At 43.5% G+C, this 19174-nt stretch overlaps 1 protein-coding gene across 7 annotated transcripts in view; it reads right to left on the reverse strand.

The window, feature by feature from the left end:
* Positions 1-301: 301 nt before the first annotated feature.
* Positions 302-19174, reverse strand: part of USP45 (ubiquitin specific peptidase 45) — a 170693-nt gene continuing 151820 nt past the window's right edge. For 2 of the 7 annotated variants that reach the window (XM_056566172.1, XM_056566173.1), the window contains exons 12-18: positions 10353-10409; positions 9553-9678; positions 7902-8550; positions 5388-5485; positions 5212-5298; positions 4380-4533; positions 303-1219 (exon numbers count right to left, since the gene is read on the reverse strand). In XM_056566172.1, coding sequence (XP_056422147.1) covers positions 1089-1219; positions 4380-4533; positions 5212-5298; positions 5388-5485; positions 7902-8550; positions 9553-9678; positions 10353-10409 — 1302 coding nt within the window. In that variant the 3' untranslated portion in view covers positions 303-1088. Of the gene's footprint in view, positions 1713-4379; positions 4534-5211; positions 5299-5387; positions 5486-7901; positions 8551-9552; positions 9679-10352; positions 10410-19174 lie in introns of all 7 variants that reach the window. The other 5 variants (XR_008891292.1, XM_056566177.1, XM_056566171.1 and 2 more) reach the window with 5 other exon arrangements.

Genomic DNA, 19174 nt, shown 5'->3' on the forward strand with positions numbered 1-19174 from the left:
GAAGTCCTGTATAGATGCCGTTTCACATGGAACAATCATAGAACATTTCATTAAGGCATCACACAAAACAAAAAGCTGAAAGAAATAAAAAGATACATCCAAATTTTAACATCTACATGTTGCCTTTTTTTTAGGTGAAAATTCACCTATACAAAAAAGTCGTGAATTTGCCTTCAGTCCAATATATCTTGCATTAAAGGGGTTATCCAGGAAAAAACTTTTTTTTATACATCAACTGGCTCCAGAAAGTTAAACAGATTTATAAATTACTTAATCCTTGCAGTACTTATGAGTTGCTGAAGTTGAGTTGTTCTTTTTTGTCTAAGTGCTCTCTGATGACACATGTCTCGGGAAACGCCCAGTTTAAAAGCAAATCCCCATAGCAAACAAAGATGTCATCAGAGAGCACTGTTGCCAGACAGAAAACAACAACTCCATTTCAGCAGCTGATAATTATTGTAAGGATTAAGATTTTTTTTATAGAAGCAATTTACAAATCTGTTTAACTTTCTGGAGCCAGTTGATATAAAAAAAAAAAAAGTTTTTTCCTGGAATACCCCTTTAATAAGTCACTAGGCACCAGAACAAATGTAGTATATAACAAATTTAAACAAGAGAGAAAGGTAAAATAAAACCATAGTGCCGACAAGTGCAACTGCTCAGTCACACATGGCCTCAAGTAGAATAAAACTACTAGAATCAAAGTACCAATCTTAGGGTACAGCAGGTTTTCCAAGGTGCAGTTTCCACAGTGGAAAACCTTCAGCAGAATACACGGACTTCAATAGGGGCCTGCTGCAGTAACTTTAACCCACAGCAGGAAACTAACAGAAGATCAGCCTGTGTGAACATACCGTCATGCTGAATCTTTTATGTATGAGGTGTTCATACCTTGGAGAATCTTCCATGCCAAGGTACTTAACTCCTTCATATAACCTGCCCCACTGGCATGGCAGTCAAAGGCTGAATGAAGACCTTTTCATTCATTGTTCTTCAGGTATCCGATATAAAAGCTGTCACTTTGTCCTCATTTGCACTGGCCTGTACTCTAAATTGCAAACTATGATATGTAATATGTAAAACTGTATCTAACATAGTTTTTCATAAAATAAAAGATATGCTTGTGAGCTTAGAACTCTGGACTCTGAAACCACTTGTACATGTGTATCACTGACGTACACCCATTTACTGGCAGACGATATGGCGCCATCTTTTAATACTGTAAAACAAAAAGAATGATAGGTTAAAGAAGTTTACTTTTTCTAATTATCACAAGCACACAATTCTACTTTCATATGCATTGTATATTGTATAAATAATAGAAGTTTCTGAAATGTGATACAATACTGGCTCTACCTTATAACCTATGGCTCCACTAAGTCATGCAGGCCTTCTTTTCAATCAAGCAATGTAAGTTCTGACTGGCTTTCCTGTCAAGCTGTTAAATGGAGTAGCTGGTGGTTCTTCAGTCAATATGGCATGGTTACCAGCGCTCTGATCCAGAAGCTCCTATAGGGGTTGTCTTACAAATACAGCATAGGAAGTCATAAAGGGGATTGCTTTCTTGAGACCCAGTGTAAGTGTGACCCTACAACACCCTCATATATGAAACAGAACATTTTTTGCCAAGTACAAATGAAGTCCTGTATAGATGCCGTTTCACATGGAACACTCATAGAACATTTCATTAAGGCATCACACAAAACAAAAAGCTGAAAGACATAAAAAGATACATCCAAATTTTAACATCTACATGTTGCTTTTTTTTTTTTTTTTTTTTAAGGTATTCACCTATACAAAAAACCAACCCACCCATATGAGTGAAAGCAAAAATCCACCAGGTAAATGCTGCTTCCACTCTAGGAGTATGTGTTAGACATGTGTTAAATGGTATGTAATACCACATGTACTGTGGAGGTACGGACAGCCAGAGCTTCCTCATCGATCACTTACAAAAGAGAGAGAAGTGATTTTTTGCTTTTTAATGTGGTCATTTTCCCCTACTGCCCTGACTCATACAACATTTCTTTTTGGAATGCTTTTTTATAAACATAATGAGGGAGACTGATCAAGGGATTTAACCAGCTTTTTTTTTGCTTACAAAAGTCGCACGTGCGCCTAAGACATTTTTTGTGTGGCTTTTGTGGGTAAGCAAAAAATACAATCTGCTGTACCTAACCAATTTTCAGTTTTTACTTTGCAGTGGTCCAGGATTTATCATTGCGAAAGTCGCACGTAAGCAAATAAAAGTCGCAAAGCCCATTCAAAAAGTTGCAAGTGTAAGCAAGGTCAGAAGGTTACAAACTTGTCTATGACAGCATTTTCAACTTTTTGCACAGCTCCACTCTCTGGCACCCACTCACATCTACCACCTGCCTGCAAGGTTTGGGACTACTACTCCCAGCATGTCCTCACTGTAAGGGCATGTTGGGAGTTGTGGTCCTGCAGTAGATAGCGGGGGGGTGGTAGATGTGGTCGGGGAGCGAAGCTCTGCAAAAATCGCAGGTGAGACTTTTTGTGCAGCTTTTTTTACTTTAATTTTCAAAGGCATGGTGGGACGAGCGGGTAGGAGATGTGCAGGAGGGTAACAAGCATGTCACTCGCCCGCACCTCTCCCACCCAGGAAACACTACTACAACTCCCAGCATGTCCTTACTGTAAGGACATGCTGGGAATTGTAGTTATGCGGCATGGAGGGAGTGTGTTAGATGGGCGGGCGGGTCATCAGCCTGCACCGCATGACTACAACTCCCAGCATGTCCTTACTGTAAGGGCATGCTGGGAGTTGTAGTCATGTAGTGGGGGCAGGTGACAAGCTTGTCACCCGCTTGCACATCTCCCCCCAGCCCTGCTGCATGACTACAACTCCCATTATGTCCTTACTGTAAGGGCATGCTGGGAGTTGTAGTCATGTGGTGCGGTGCGGGTGGGAAATGTGCGGGTGGGTTACAATAAATGAACTAACCTATTTTCCTTTTTTTTTTTCCCCCTTCTCATTCAGATTTGTATATCCTGTGGACTACGACAAGGGCTTGTGAGTGTTTTCTGGAATAATTTTTTTTAAACATGTTGTGTTTTTCATTTTTTATTTTACAGGCTTAGTAGTGGAAGCCATCTTATAGACAGAATCCATTACTAAGCCAGGGCTTAGCGTTAGCACCAAAAACAGCTAGCGCTAACCCCCGATTATTACCCAGGTACCCACCACCACACGGGTGCCAGGTAGAGCCGCTACCAACAGGTGCGGAGCGTTAAATATGGCGCTCCTGGGCCTTAGCGGTAACAGGCTGGCGTTATTTAGACTGGGGAGGGCCTGTAACAATGTCCTCACGCACCCTGGTAACGTCAGGCTGTTGCCGCTTGATTGGTATTAGGCTGAAAATGAAAATATGGGAAACCCTAAGCGTTCCCCCCCCCCCCCCCATAGATAATCAAAGAAAAACACATAGTGTTTCCTGTATTTTTATTCTCCAGATACGAACCAAACAGCAACAGCCTAATGTTACCAGGGTGGGCGAGGACCATTGTTACTGGTCCTCCCCAGCTTAAATAATGCCAACCTGTTACTGTCTAGGCCCAGGAGCGCCATTTTTGACACTCTGGGCCTTTTGGTACCGGCTCTTCCCGGCACCCCTGTGGGGTTGGGTACCGGGGTAATAATTGGGGGTTAGCGCTAGCTGTTTTTGAAATTTGTGCAGGATACTGTACATGTGAATACACCATTAGGGTTGGGTCACACGTGTTGTATTTTGCTGCTGCCCATTCTTCTTGCCCAAAATCAGCTGCAGAAAATATGCAGCAAATACGGGATGTGTGACCCTACCCTTAGGGTTTATTTACACGTACAGTATGCTGTGCATATTTCATGCGCCAGATTTGAAGCTGTGTTTAGTCAATTCGTTTACATTGAAATCTGCAGCATAAAAACTTATCTTCTATCCTGTGGATAGGGGCTAAGTTTTTCTGTACTTATCGGCATGGGACTTATCCTTTAAATGAATAATACAGAAATGAATAAACATTTAACAATCTCAGGCTAAAAGTCTGAATTGGGGTATGCTGACGCATAGAGAGGATTACTCAGCTTATAACTATAATGGAGATGACTGCTTAGACTCCATCATTTGCAGGCTTATAGCAGGGGAAGGCAAACAAGTAGAAGGATAAAATAATTATAGATTTGGAATCAGCGTCTTTTTTCTCTTTACTGATGACTTTGTTTAGAACATTGGAGGCTGAAGGTGAAAAAGTCTCTAACTCTATAAAGAAGTGGCACTGAGTTTAAAGTGCACATTATGGGGGGGGGGGGGGGGGGGGGAAGAGACTGGATTTAACAGCAGTGCAGTAAGACAGATAGGATAGTCACATAACATACTGACCAGACGAATGCTTGCCACCACTCATGTTGTCAAATGCCTTTTTGGTAGGTATTCTTATCTTCACATATGCAACATAATGTCCTCCTTTCATTGACCCACTGTGTTCTACTACTCCATAAAGACTGTACAAAACACACTTTTCTTCTGACACATTCTATACAGGCGTAAAAAAATAAATAAATAAAGTTTATGAAAAATCACAAGCTATACATCTTTTAGTGAAGAGATAAAATGGAGGTCAAAGCCAATATAACGTGATGTCTGTGCTGTGTATGATAAGAAAAAAACATCAGTATCTAGACACGTGCATTGTCTAAAATTATTCCAAACATGTTATGTTTTCTATAATCTAACAGTGTAAGGACCCATTTACATTACATTTATGGCTTATACCCTGGAAGCCCTATTGGAAAATTACCAAAACATTTTGAAAAGTCATCACACTAAATCTGGTGTGGATAAGAGATGGTTTTCTTAAAGAGGTGGTCTTCACTGTATGTACTGTGGTGTCACCATAGCATATCCATAGGCGTAAATGACATGATATAAGTGGGGCCTAACGTAATATTAATATGTGTGGCAACTCTTAAGCTACTGCACAATTACCAATTCATGAATAAATATCTATTAACAATATTCTGTTTATGAGTGGGAGGAATCCACCAATAAAACAAGGAACTACCACGTGATATTTTGCCACCACGGCTAGAAGACTGGAGATATATTAAACAATCGCTACATATGCAATTCTTTAATATGTAAGTTTAGGTTTACCAACGTGGACAGTATAAAATAATAGTTTCTGTCAACTCACTAAGTTGTTATGGCATACCTTGCAAGTTACAGAACAAAATGGAGCCAAGTCTAGTATAAAGGGAAAGTCCACATGCCTATTGATTTTACGGAGGGTTAACCCATTCTGCAACAAAACAGATTGCATTACCAAAAAGAATGTTTGCATTGTACGCACATATAAAACGTGTATGTCCAAACAGCAATGCACCATACCTGACAGAATCTTTTCAAGTGCAAAATGAGATTGGCTGGCACTGAAGATATTAAGAGCTGTTTCCGCGCATTGGTGTACACACTGTCTTGCTTTTCCTCTAGAATTGACAAACAATTTTACATCAGAAATAAGTCATTGTATACATTACAGCTTTCAAAGGTAGGGCAAAAGGAAAAGAATGTGAAAATTTCCTTATATATTTGTTCTTATTTCAAACATTCTTGCGGACGACTTAAAAATTAGCACAGGTGTAGAATTACTTGGCACTACTCCTATCAGGTGAAGCTACCGCAGCTCTGCCCTCCACTGCTATGGTTTCCTTATATAGTAGACAATGATCCAAGACATTCCAATAGATGCATCAAACAGAAAAGAACAATGTCGCACTTACCGGTACTGCAATCATCTTCTTTATTGTGAGCTACTTATATTGTGGGAACAGAAACCTACAAACAACAGTGGGGGTGATCGCGATTTCGTTCCTGCCGGCACTTCGTCTGGCCTCGTTGAGGCCAGACGAAGTGCCGGCAGGAACGAAATCGCGATCACCCCCCGCTGTTTGTAAGTCTCTGTTCCCACAATGTAAGTAACCCACAATAAAGAAGAAGATTGCAGTACCGGTAAGTGTGACATTGTTCTTTTCTGTTTGATGCATCTACTTAAAAATTTAATTTTTACTAGAGACAGCACAGCAAATGGGTTTTCCAAATTTTACCTAAAACTTGGAACTGATTGCTGCTGAAAATGGAATAAGGAATTCCTGCTAGTGCATAAAATTCATGTGGCATTCTTTGCCCATGAAAAGAACTAAAAGATATTAACCAGATGGTATAGATATCCTGGCTTTCGCCACAGAATCTTTTCCAATCCCTGATGTGGCTCTATGCTCCATTTTTGGTGGGAATGTCCATCGATCTACCAGTTCTGGCACATCATCTTGCAAATTTATAGTTACATCTCCACGAGCAATGAGTCCCTGTCTTTTTACACAAATCAAATGGAACCTGCTCTGTCACCTTATCATGGCAGCTCGGACAGTCATCCCTAGGCACTGGTAATTCTCAGTTGCCCTCTCTGTGAAGGAGTGGGTCTCTGAGGTTAACTATTTCTGTTGTATGAAGGACTTGTTGGAAGATGACAAAAACATTGTTTAAGAATTTTATTGAACTTGGTCCAGCAGGATTGAGTGTTGAGACGTCATGATCTTGTCTGATGGCTCATGTAGATAAGCAAATTTTTATCTATTTATTTGTCTCCCTCCTTTCTTTCTTGGATACAGTTGTGGTATTGGTAAATCTCCTGACCAACTTTCTTTATTTTGTGGTGCTTCTTTTTTCCTTCTTCCCCCTCCCCTCACCTCTCCTTTTTTTTCTTACCTTTCTTTTCCTACATTGGTTCTCCTGGATATTTGCTTTATTTTGATACACCAGATAACTGTATATTTCCCCAACATAACACACTTTGCCTTTACCTTGTACCTAAATGTGATGTTATAATGTTTGGTTTTTATGACTGTATCACTTTTTGTCTATAATGTGGCCTTCTATGTTTTTTTTTCTTTCTAAAAACACCTTTGTTTTCAGCCATTTCAATAAAGCTGAATTATGGAAATGAGAGAAAGGTCAGGTTTGATAATCTGCACAGATATATATTAGATTTGTCCTGTAGATCTAGTTATTCAGATCAGTGCCAGGCCTAATAAGGTATGAAATATATGTTAAAACACAGGTTGCTGCTCTTTCAAGCAGCCTCCAGAGAGCACTTAAGTTATTGTGTAGGCTTACATGTTAGTCTATTCTGTTGTATTATTAGTAGATCTTATTTTACTTTATCAACGGAAATGCTTTTTTTGAGACATGCAAACCAATTTCAAATGTAAAACCAGAAAGTGAAGTGATAGAATGAAGAATGAAAGGAATTCTTAAAGCTTAAAGGAGTAGTGCAATGAAAAATAACGCATCCCCTATCCAGAGGAGATCCCCGCAATCTCCTGAACGAGGCCCTGGCAGTTTGCCAGAAGCGGCTTTTACGACCCCGCAGGAAGCCAAGGCCGACACGCCCCTCCATGTATCTCTGGGCGGGGGTCGGCACGCCCTCTTCCAGCAGGCTGCCGGGGCCCAGTTCAGGAGATCACGGGCGGTCCCAGGGGTCGGACCCCCCCCGCGATCTATAACTTATTCCCTATCCTTTGAATAGGGGATGAGTTATCTTTCACTACACTAATCCTTTAAAAAAAAAAAAACCTCTTTTTAAGAGATGGCTCAGCTGAAAGCAGGACAAACTAGCTATGTATGAATTTGCAGTATGTTTATGGAAATAAGAATGCTCTCATTTTCTGACAGCAAAATAATATCTTGAAACTAGTGAGAAATTCTAACATAAAAAATCTAAAAAAGTTAAAATTTTCATTTATGTATTGTTTATTTACATAAAACCACTTTTAATAAGGGTTACATGGGATGGCAGATAGCACCCCCCTAAAACAATATTATGTATTACAGCGCACACTTTACCCTTAAAATGTGTCTTCATCTGATGCTTGATCCTGTTTTCAGTGCACGTCTCACACAGCAGCTTGTTGTTCCCCATTAAGAGCTCGACAGATGTAAACTGGTAAAGACAGGACTGTACAGAGCATTCTTTGGAGCTGGTTAGGTAGCCCTGAGAGAGTGTTTGGAAAGCATTTTGTGGGTTCTGGGATAGCACACACTTTGCATAAGAACAAGGCGGACTGTTTGTGCTGCTGACATCTTTACAAGAGTCCATACTATCTGCCACTTGATTGAGATTGATCTTGGATAAAGAGTCACTGACTGCATCAATGTCGATGTTATTATTAGTGGACTGCGGCCTCTCCAAAGTGACATGTTTTTTATGATTATTAGACTCTCTATTTGACACCGTTTGGACTGGTGAAGTTTCACAGTCTGAAGCCTCACTATCCGCATCTCCGCTGCTCTCCAGCTGGCTCTCACCATCTCTTTCACTGCCATCTGACTGGCTGCCAGTGTTAACACTCCTGGAAGTAGACTTGGATTCCAATACAAAACCATCTCTTTTATCCAGTTCACACTGCGTATTGGTTTCATCAACTGTTACAAGACTTTTACTCTTGTCAGAAGATGATTTTTGTGAAACTTTCTGTCCTTCATTTACAAGATTCTAAGATAATGACAAAGAGATAAGTATTTCCATTAAATCAACACATATGAGCAAGCATTGACATGAACAATAAGCACAGTTTCATGTGGGCTGAGAAACGCTTATGACAACTAATGGAGAACATGCCAGCCCTCCTGACATATCAGTATACACGTGTTAAAGCAGAGCTTTCTATACCACACTCCTAGTGGCCAAAATTGGAATAAGAGAAAAAAAAATGTGAGCCTTATTGCTTATAAGAGTGCTAAAAGAATAGAAGCACCAGCCAAGAATAGCAGAACCCCCTCTGCACATGGAGGCCTCCGCTAATGAAACCAGCAAACTCATAACCGATAGCAAAAAACATTGTTTGCTGTTTTGGCTACTCAGACTACAGACCTGTAGCTTCAATAGGCTACCCTTACATATTACAGACTTGTTGATATATACCTTCAGTGTCAGACTGTGAAGAGATACACTCTATTGGTAAATTAACGTTAACATTTGTCAGTTTATTCATATATAAAGGAATAAAGGAACTGCACAATGCAGGGCTCTAAGAAAAAATTTAGCTGTATTGTTATTTTTATGGGAAATAGTATTTAAAAGTTATTCCCGACATTGATGGCAAACACATGGGATATGTAATAAATCTCTGACAAATGCAGGACTCACATTTGGGACCCACACTTATTTGACGTGGCATGTGCACATTTCTCTCTAATTGTTTCTATACAAGAGAATGCTATGCATGGCTGCTTGACTGTTCCGTTAACCCTTTTTATATATGGATATGGCAGCAAGTGGGAGAGGGACCAGGGGACCTGAAGTAGGTGAAGGTCCAGAGGAAGGAACCATAACTATCAAGCATCCTGTGAAACGGACCTATCACACCAGAAATCAATCCACAGGCCTCAGCAGGAAGAAAAAACACCTGAACAAGTACTTTAGTTCACATTTGTGTTTACCTCAGTCACAAAAGTTTTTAATATGTTGTGTTACAAAGGTATAAAATGTCCTTACATTGTTGTTGACTCCAGGGTGGGTCTTGTATGTACTTCCCAGTGAGTTGTCATTACAATGAGGTAATATATTATCCTGAAAGGTATTTGCCTTTTTTACTTTTCCACATATCGAAGGTTTGGACACCTAAGGTAACAACATGAAAAAAATGGACAAGGTTTGACATTCACAGAACAACAACTGCACTTTTGGTAGTCCTAACACCCCAATCTCTGGCTGTGTGAATAAAAGTAGATTACTATGCAAAGCTGACAGTCTCTCAGGGCTAGATAACTAAAGGCTTATCTAGCCCTGAGAGAGGGCATGAATGGCAAAATCAAACGCCCACCAACGTTACACTAAACCTGCTGACAAGCGATTAACATGGATTATCTTGTAATAATGGCACATACTCAGTTTAACTACATATTGCTTGTTAGTCTCTACTGTGTATACAAGCAAGGAGGATTGCGGGAAAGTGTGTGCTCTGTGGTATGGCAACAGCAGGTCACTATTTAGAGAAATAACCAATGATCAGAGGAAACCAATACAGGGAAATTTCTCAAAAAATCTGCACATTTGTACTCATTTCCGATAGGTATGTGGAACACTTCTGATTTTACCAACTTTGCTTCCAACTTTTCTTTGTGGGAAAACCCCATTAATGCACCAGACAATGTGTGCCTACACACGCCGTCCATGTAAACCTAGTACTGACCTCTACCCACCTCTCACATTAGTAATTCTGGAAAAATGCCCTCATTGGTAAATTAACATTTGCTAAAACGCACCAAAAGCAGTAAATAAGAAGGCTCTCTTACCCTTCCCTCTATAATCGGCAGAGAAAGATCAATAAATGCTTCTTTAACAGAAGAAATCTAAAGGAGAGAAACCATAATTATTCATTTTACCATCTACACAATGCTAATGCTTATTTATAAATCTGATTCTCCAACATACAGCGACCTAAGTGTCTAAGAAACATATTACGGTTTGTAATTGTTAAAAAGGCTTCTTCACTTGGATATGAACATGTAATGCATTTTACAATACATTCATACACAGTTGTCATGTTTCCAGGAGGCACAGCCCAGAGTTAAGTATCAAGCATACCAAAAAAATGAATTATTGCTAAGGGCTCCCACAGTCACTCTAAGTGTGCAGAGTGGGTTTGATGGAAGTGCACATTATCACTCCCTAGACAGAGCATGTACCAGCTCCAGAACACTGCAAAGACACTCAAGCAATATTAACCATTATCATTCAAAATATTTGGAGGATTTGTATTGGCATTCAACACCCCACCTCAATGGTTTTTGCGATTCCTGCTTACATCCTTTACTTTCCGTAATAAAAGGGGTAATACTGATAACCAAAAGATGTAATTTAGGTTGGTGGCTTCAACACACTCTACCTCAAACAGATAAGATTGTAACGCAAACCAGGACACCTTTTATGCACAGAACATGGTACCTTTCTACTGACCTCAAGGGGAATCTTGAACACATATGCATCCATTAAGTAGCTGGAAGGTTACACTAGGGCCCAAAGTGTTTGGTTCTGATTTTGTCTGTCTGCTTTCTAGGTTTAAAGAGTACCTGCCACCAAACTAAACTTTTAATATATTGTTCCTTATGAAATTAGAAGACACTTTGCTATTTACTTGCTGTAATTTTTTTAAAGCTTTATATGATTTTAATGTGATTGATAAAACGGCCACTAGGTGGCGCTGTTCTGTTCCCTGCTGCAAGTCAAACAGTTTGGTCTCCTCCTGTCCTGGCAGGAGACCAAACTCTGAGAGCTGTGCCTCGCCATGCACGCACTTCCTAAGACTTCTGCAACATTGCGTCTGCTGAAGAATGCCCACTTTCTCCTGCCGGGAGCTCACACAATGTGAGCAATGGGAAAGGTATGATACAGAGCTTTTTAAAGCTGGGAAAACATTTTTAAGAGCAGGAGGGGTGTGAGGAGTAGTTAGGGAATATATTCTGAGTAAATTTAGAAAATATGGTTTAATGACAGGCACTCTTCAAGGACTTCTCACTTTTTTATACATACAAAAAATGCATTATACCGCACTGTATCTTTTATGTGATACACATTGGCCCTGATTTAACCCCTTAAGGACCCAGCCAATTTTCACTGTAGGACCTGGCCATTTTTGCACATCTGACCACTGTCAATTTAAACATTAATAACTCTGGGATGCTTTTACCTTTCATTCTGATTCTGAGACTGTTTTTTGTGTGACGTATTCTACTTTATGTTAGTGGTAACATTTTGTCGATACTTGCATCATTTCTTGGTGAAAAATTCCCAAATTTGATGAAAAAATTTAAAATGTTGCATTTTTTCTTTTTTACTTTGAAGCTCTTTGCTTATAAGGAAAATGAATATTCCAAATAAATTATATATTGATTCACATATACAACATGTCTACTTTATGATTGCATCATAAAGTTGACATGTTTTTACTTTTGGAAGACACCAGAGGGCTTCAAAGTATAGCAGCAATTTTCCCAAAAATTTTCAAAATCTAAATTTTTCAGGGACCAGCTGCTTTAAAGTGGATTTGAAGGGCCTTCTTATTTGAAATACCCCACAAATGACCCCATTATAAAAACTGCACCCCTCAAAGTATTCAAAATGACATTCAAAAGGTTTGTTAACCCTTTAGGTGTTTGACAGGAATAGTAGCAAATTGAAGGAGAAAATTTAACATATTTTATACTGGCATGTTCTTGTAGACCCAGTTTTTGAATTTTTACAAGGGGTAAAAGGAGAGAAATCTTCCTAAAATGTGTAACCCAATTTCTCTCGAGTAAGGAAATACCTCATATGTGTATGTCAAGTGTTCGGCAGATGCACAAGAGGGCTCAGAAGGGAAGGAGCGACAGAGGGATTTTGTAGAGTGAGTTTTTCTGAAATGTTTTTTTTTGGGGGGGGGGGGGGGGGGCATGTCGCATTTAGGAAGCCCCTATGGTGCCAGAACAGCAAAAAAAAAAAAAAAAAGACACATGGCATACTATTTTGGAAACTACACTTCTCAAGGAACGTAACAAGGGGTACAGTGAGCCTTAACACCCCACAGGTGTTTCACGACTTTTCGTTTAAAGTTGGATGTGTCAATTTTTTTCTTTCTTTCACTAAAATGCTAGTTTTCCCCCAAATTTTACATTTTTACAAGGGGTAATAGGAGAAAATGCCCCCCAAAATTTGTAACCCCATCTCTTCTGAGTATGGAAATACCACATGTGTGGACGTCAAGTGCACTGCTGGCGCACTACAATGCTCAGAAGAGAAGGAGTCAGATTTGGCTTTTGCAAATTAAAATTTGCTGAAATGGTTTTTGGGGGGCATGTCCCATTTAGGAAGCCCCTATGGTGCCAGGACAGCAAAAAAAAAAAAAAAAAAAACAAAAAAAAAACAGATGGCATACTATTTTGGAAACTACACCCCTCAAGGAACGTAACAAGGGGTCCAGTGAGCCTTAACACCCCATAGGTGTTTCACGACTTTTCATTAAAGTTGGATGTGTAAATGTTTTTTGTTTTTCACTAAAATAATAGTTTTCCCCCAAATTTTACATTTTTACAAGGGGTAATAGGAGAAAATGCCCCCTAAAATTTGTAACCCTATCTTCTGAGTATGGAAATAATGTGTGGATGTCAAGTGCACTGTAGGCGCATTACAATGCTCAGAAGAGAAGGAGTCACATTTGCAAATTTTGCAGAAATGGGGGGTGGGGGGCATGTCGCATTTAGGAAGCCCCTATGGTGCCAGAACAGCAAAAAAAAACATGCGTGGACGTCAAGGGCTCTGCTGGTGCATTACAATGCTCAGAAGAGAAGGAGTCACATTTTGCTGAAATGGGGGGGGGAGGGGGGGCATGTCACATTTAGTGCCAGAACAGCAAAAAAAAATTAATTTGTAAATACATTTCTTTGGAGTAAGGACATACCTCGTATCTGGGCGTAGATCGGCTCTGCTCACTGGTCACAGAGGAACAGGAGGGCAGTCAGGGGTCTGGAGCTTCAAGACAGCTGCCTATGGAGCCAGAACAGTGGGACTCCCCCTCAAGGGGCATTACATGGGGTATACTAATAACTAACAAGGGGTAAAGTGGGACATAAAATCATAAAACAGATTATGTTCCCAGAATGATGACCCAGAGCATAGCCAAAACTAAAAAATAGGCCCACCCCAAACCCTATGCTCTGAATCATCATTCTGGGAATGTGACGTGTGTGGCCGTCCCTAACCTGTTGCCTCAAATACGCACCCCGCTCAGGTGGAGAGAGCGCTGCGCATTTGAGGCAACATAAAAAAGTCCCCGATGATAGTGACTCAGTGACCCATGACCCATTTTTGGAAAAAATACCCCCAGAGGTCTCATCAGGTTTTTTTTTTATTTTTTTATATAAGAGTTTTTTGGGCAATTTAGTGGTTTTATGGGGTTGAAATTTTGAATGTACTCTGGACTTGGTACATTGGGGTCAAATTATGGAAAATGTAAATGAAAAGGGAAAATTTAGTACTCCATGGAAGTGTGGTACTCCCTGAAGCAAATCTTAATGCAGAGGCCCGGATGATCGGAGCAAGTGTCAAACTAAGTGGTGGTGTCCTTCCGAATCCCCCTCTTGTTACACACTCTGCATTTTTTCTGGGATCGTCCCTTCTTTCCAGTGTGGGGGACCTCACCTGGAAAGTGTTGGCCTGGGACGATCCTGGCACCTATAACTCCAGTTCCTTCGGAACTCCGGCCTGCTCTTTCCCGGTCGCCAAAGATCAGGACCTTTAGGAACTGGAGGTATGTCCCTGTGTTGCCAGCGTACTGGGACAGTACAAAAGAGTTGTACGTGGCAACCTGTACCATGCAGACCGCAACTTTTTTGTACCATACCCATGTTTTCCACATGGCGTTATATGGCTTCAGGATTTGATCGCAAAGATCAACTCCCCCCCATATACCGATTGTAGTCCAGAATACAATCGGGCTTGAGGACAGGTGTTGTCGCACCTCGCACAGGCACGGGTGAGCTGCCGTTACCATGAATAGTGGTCAGCATAAGGACATCCCTCTTATCCTTATACCTGACCAGCAATAGGTTTTCATGGGTAAGGGCACGGGACTCACCCTTGGGCATAGGTGTCTGGATCAAATTTAGAGGGAGGCCTCTTTGTTTTTTCCACATGGCCCCACAAGCGGACATGGATCTGGCGGCAAGGGATGTGAACAGAGGGATGCTGGTATAAAAGTTGTCCATGTACACGTGGTAACCCTTATCCAGCAAAGGGTGCACAAGCTCCCAAACGATTTTCCCGCTAACACCCAGAGTGGGGGAACAATCTGGGGGTTCAATACGGGAATCTTGTCCCTCATACACTCTAAACTTGTAACTGTACCCGGAGTTACTCTCACAAAGTTTAGATAGCTTCACGCCATAGCGCGCCCGCTTCGAGGGAATATACTGGCAGAAGATGAGTCTCCCCTTAAAACTGATAAGAGACTCATCGACCGAGAGCTCCCTGAGCGGTACGTAGGCCTCCAAAAATTTGGCCCCAAAGTGATCGATGAGCGGCCTCACTTTGTAAAGCCAGGGGTTGACATGCCAGACCAGACTTCCGGTTCCGGCGCTGCCATGAGCGGCTAACTGAGCTCCCACTCCTCCCGACACTTCACTGGTCTCTCTCACGGCCTGGTGACCCCTCCCGGACCCCGGTGCCCACAGATTCCCGCAATTTGAGTAAGAGCCTGTCCCGCTTCTCCTACGGGCGGTCGTCTCCCACCCGCCGAAGCCCGGTACCTGCTGGTTCGCTCTGTTCTCCTCCGGTGGCGGCCTCATCAGCCCAGCACGGCGCCCCCCTCGGGCCCGGCATCTCCTGCAGCAGAGGACGTCCCGACTGTGCCTCACACTCTGCACGTGGGGAACGCTCATATCGGAGGTACTGCTTCCCCAGCGCAGGTCAGTGTTCCCCTGCTGGCGGCCCTGTCTCCTGCTCAGGACTGTGATTCTCCTAAGGGGGCTGCTTCTCCCCTCCTGGTCTCCCCAGGGGACGCACGTGGCACCATGGTGTCCAGTGGGCCCTCTAGACCCCCTCTCTCCCAGTCTCCAGCAGCACTACGGGAGAGTCCACCCCCACCTCCTCTCCCATGTCTCCCATCACTGCCGGCCCCTCGGGCAGCCCCGAGGGCTCATCTGTCCCTGCTCTCCCCCAGCCTGCCCTCATACCACAGACCATCAACATTAAAGTATTGGCTGGACAAATTATGGCGCAGATTGTTCCGGACATACAGAAGTCCTTGGAGGCAATGCTGCAGGTGTCCTTTGATTCACTGAGAAGGGACATTTCCCAAACTAATATGTCTGTGGCTGCTGTACGCTCTGATGTTGCTGATCTCCAGGCACACCATTCTGATTTATCTAACCAAGTTGCTGACCTGGCGCAGGAAAAAGCCAACTTCTGGGCTAAACTTGATGACCTGGAGAACCGCTCAAGGCGGAATAACCTGCGTATTGTGGGGCTTTCTGAACAGATACCCTCCTCAGACCTCCAGCACCTGTGCGAGATTGAATTGACCGAGGCTTTGGGTCTGGATCATTACTGCAGGGTGGAAAGGGCTCACAGATTTGGACCTGACCTGGGGAATCGGACTGTCGCCTTGCACTCATCTCAATCTGGCCAACAGACTCGACCACGTCAGGTCATCTTCAAGCTATTGGACTATAATGACCGCCAATCCATTCTGAGAGCCTTTCGGAGACGCACTGCTCCGCGAGTGGTACGGGACTGCAGCATTCTTATTTTTGAGGATTTTTCCGCACCTGTTGCTAAGCGGCAGTTCCCTGCTATCCTGCGCATTTTCCACGATGATAGGACTTCCTCAATATATCGTACCCCGGACACAGCGGCGGCTGCACTACATAATCCTGCTGGTCAAGGTTGCCTGAGAGGGACTCAGGGGGACGCTACTGAACTTCTACCTGCCCACTCACCTGGACGTAGGAGTCCGCACCGAGATGCCTATTGATCCCTCCCATGTTCACTCATGTGCTCCTCTACATTGCAGGGCCTCCGGTTGGTGAGGGGCCTGGGTCTCCTGTGCAGACATTTCCACCTCCACTCATTTTAGAGACCCGGGCGACTTCAGAGGACCTGTGCTTTCACCTATGTTTGACCAGAGGAGATAGCGCTCCTTCACAGTGACTTTGAAGGCTAGTGGACCTGAGACTGCTGGTTTATTTTTGGTTGTTGGCTGGCTATTTGATCTGTGCATTGGGGGTGGGGGTTTTTGGTCGGGGTTCACCTAGCTAGGTTTTCACCTATATGTTTCGTCGGGGGGTTCGCATACTTTCTGGCAGAAAAAAGCGAAGTCCCGGGCACGGTGCTGAAGGTCGGTGGACGGTCATTACGCATGTGGTGCCAATTCAGTTTCTGGGTTAATTAGACCAGTTAGTGCTTAACCACTTCAAGTCCAGCCCCCTGATATCTGATCGGGCGGCAGTCACAGTCAGTGGTGGTGGTGCTGGGATCTACAGAAAGTGTGAGCGGTGTGTGAGTTGTTTGTGGGGCTTGCCTGATTGTGTGCTTGGTGTTTCCCCCCCCCCCCCCCCTTTTCGCTCTCTCCCTTCTTCTCTCTTCTCCTTGTTCCTAGAGGCATGTGGATCATCTCGTGGAATGTGAAGGGGCTTCGCTACCCTAACAAACGGATGCAGATCCTGAGACATCTGAAACGTCTTCATCCCGATGTGGTGATGCTGCAGGAAACCCACCTGGCCGCGGATGATATAACACGTATGTCCAAACTTTGGGTGGGCTCTGTCCTGGGATCCCCGGCAGTAGGAGGTAAGGGGGGCACGCTACTGCTTCTTCATAAGTCTTTTGGGGGGACGATTGAGTCTCATGAAACAGATCCAGAGAGGCGCTGGACTTGGGCCCACATACGGTTTGAGGGCCGTGACTTTAGCTTATATTGCTGCTATGCTCCTAACGGGGATAATAGACCTTACTTTCAGGCCTTAGAAGACAGACTCCTGGCGGACACGCTCCCTAATAAGATTGTAGGGGGAGATATGAATGCCGTGGCAGTGACAACGGAGGACAGGAAGGGTGGGACGGCTCACTGGACGGTTCCTCGTACGGGTGACAGGGTGTTTGGGGCCTTTATGGACTCTACTGGTCTGAGGGACGTTTGGCGGTTAATGCACCCTGATGGTAGGGACTTTTCCCACTTCTCACAAAGTCACTCCTCCTGGTCCAGCAAAGACTACCTGCTGGTTTCCCCTGACTTAGTGCCCCGGGTGGCGGACACGGACATACATACCATGGTGATCTCAGATCACTCGCCCATCTCCTTGTTTCTTGCGGACTCTTTTCCGAAGGGGACTGACTTCCAGTGGCGCTTCCCTGCCTATATGGCTAAGGATGACAATTTCGCTGATTCGTTGAGAAGCTGGTGGCAAGAGTATACTTGGGATAATGGTACTCATACTGGTAATGCTCCGCTTTTCTGGGAGTCGGCTAAATCTGTTCTGCAGGGACGTCTAATTGCCTACATGTCGACGGTAAAAAAGAAATCCCTGTTTTACTTTCAAGAGGCTAGTGCGGCTCTTCAGAAGGCCTACTCTGATTTTGTTTCTCGTCCTTCGACAACGGTGTGCCAGGCCTGGAAGGCAGCAAAGACCACCTTTGACTTGTGGTCGGAGTGGAAATGTTTGGCGACTTACTCCCGTTTTCGAGCGGAATTGTTTCGATTCGGCAACAAATCGGGTCGCCTCCTGGCACGCCTTGCCAAGGGCCGACATTCCCCCCAACACTTCTCCTCCCTAAGGGACGAATCGGGCACGTCGCACTCGGACCCCAAAACTATAAACACCCTTTTCTGCTCCTATTATTCCGCACTTTATGCTTGCTCGCCTGCTGACATGGTTTCTGGTGGGGCGTTTCTGGAGTCGGTCACCCTCCCAACTATGACCCCTGATCAGCGAGATGCTTTAAATGCAGACTTTACTGAGGAGGAGGTGCGCAATGTGATAAAATGTCTTCATAACTCCAAGGCACCTGACCCAGATGGTTTCACCGGCGAATTTTACAAAATCTTAGTGGACCAGGTGGTGACTCCTCTGACGTCCTACTTCAAACATGTTTTGCACACTGGCTCTCTCCCCCTTCACTCAAACACGGCCACGATCAAATTGTTGCTGAAGCCGGGCAAGGATCCCCTACTTACCCAATCTTACCGCCCCATATCACTAATCAATCAGGACCTCAAATTGATGTCCAAAATAATGGCAGATCGCCTCAGTGTCTCTCTCCCTTCATTGATTGGTCCCTCACAGGTGGGCTTTGTATGCAATCGCTCAGCTGTGACTAATATTCTAAAGGTCCTCGCTGTCCTGGATAGGGTGCAGCATCGTCCCGAGCCAGGTGAACATCCAGTGCTGCTGGCGCTGGACGCCGAAAAGGCGTTCGATAACGTCAAATTGGACTGCCTCGGGATGGTGTTGGACAAAATGGGTATCACTGGGAGTTTCCAGACCTTCCTGAACGGTCTATATACCTCGCCACTATCCCCGCTATTATTTAATGTGGCACTTGAACCTTTGGCCAGACATCTCGAAGATTCACCGCTTTATCGGGG

The sequence above is a fragment of the Hyla sarda genome, chromosome 3, assembly GCF_029499605.1.
Source record: "Hyla sarda isolate aHylSar1 chromosome 3, aHylSar1.hap1, whole genome shotgun sequence".
Classification (NCBI taxonomy): Eukaryota; Metazoa; Chordata; class Amphibia; order Anura; family Hylidae; genus Hyla; species Hyla sarda.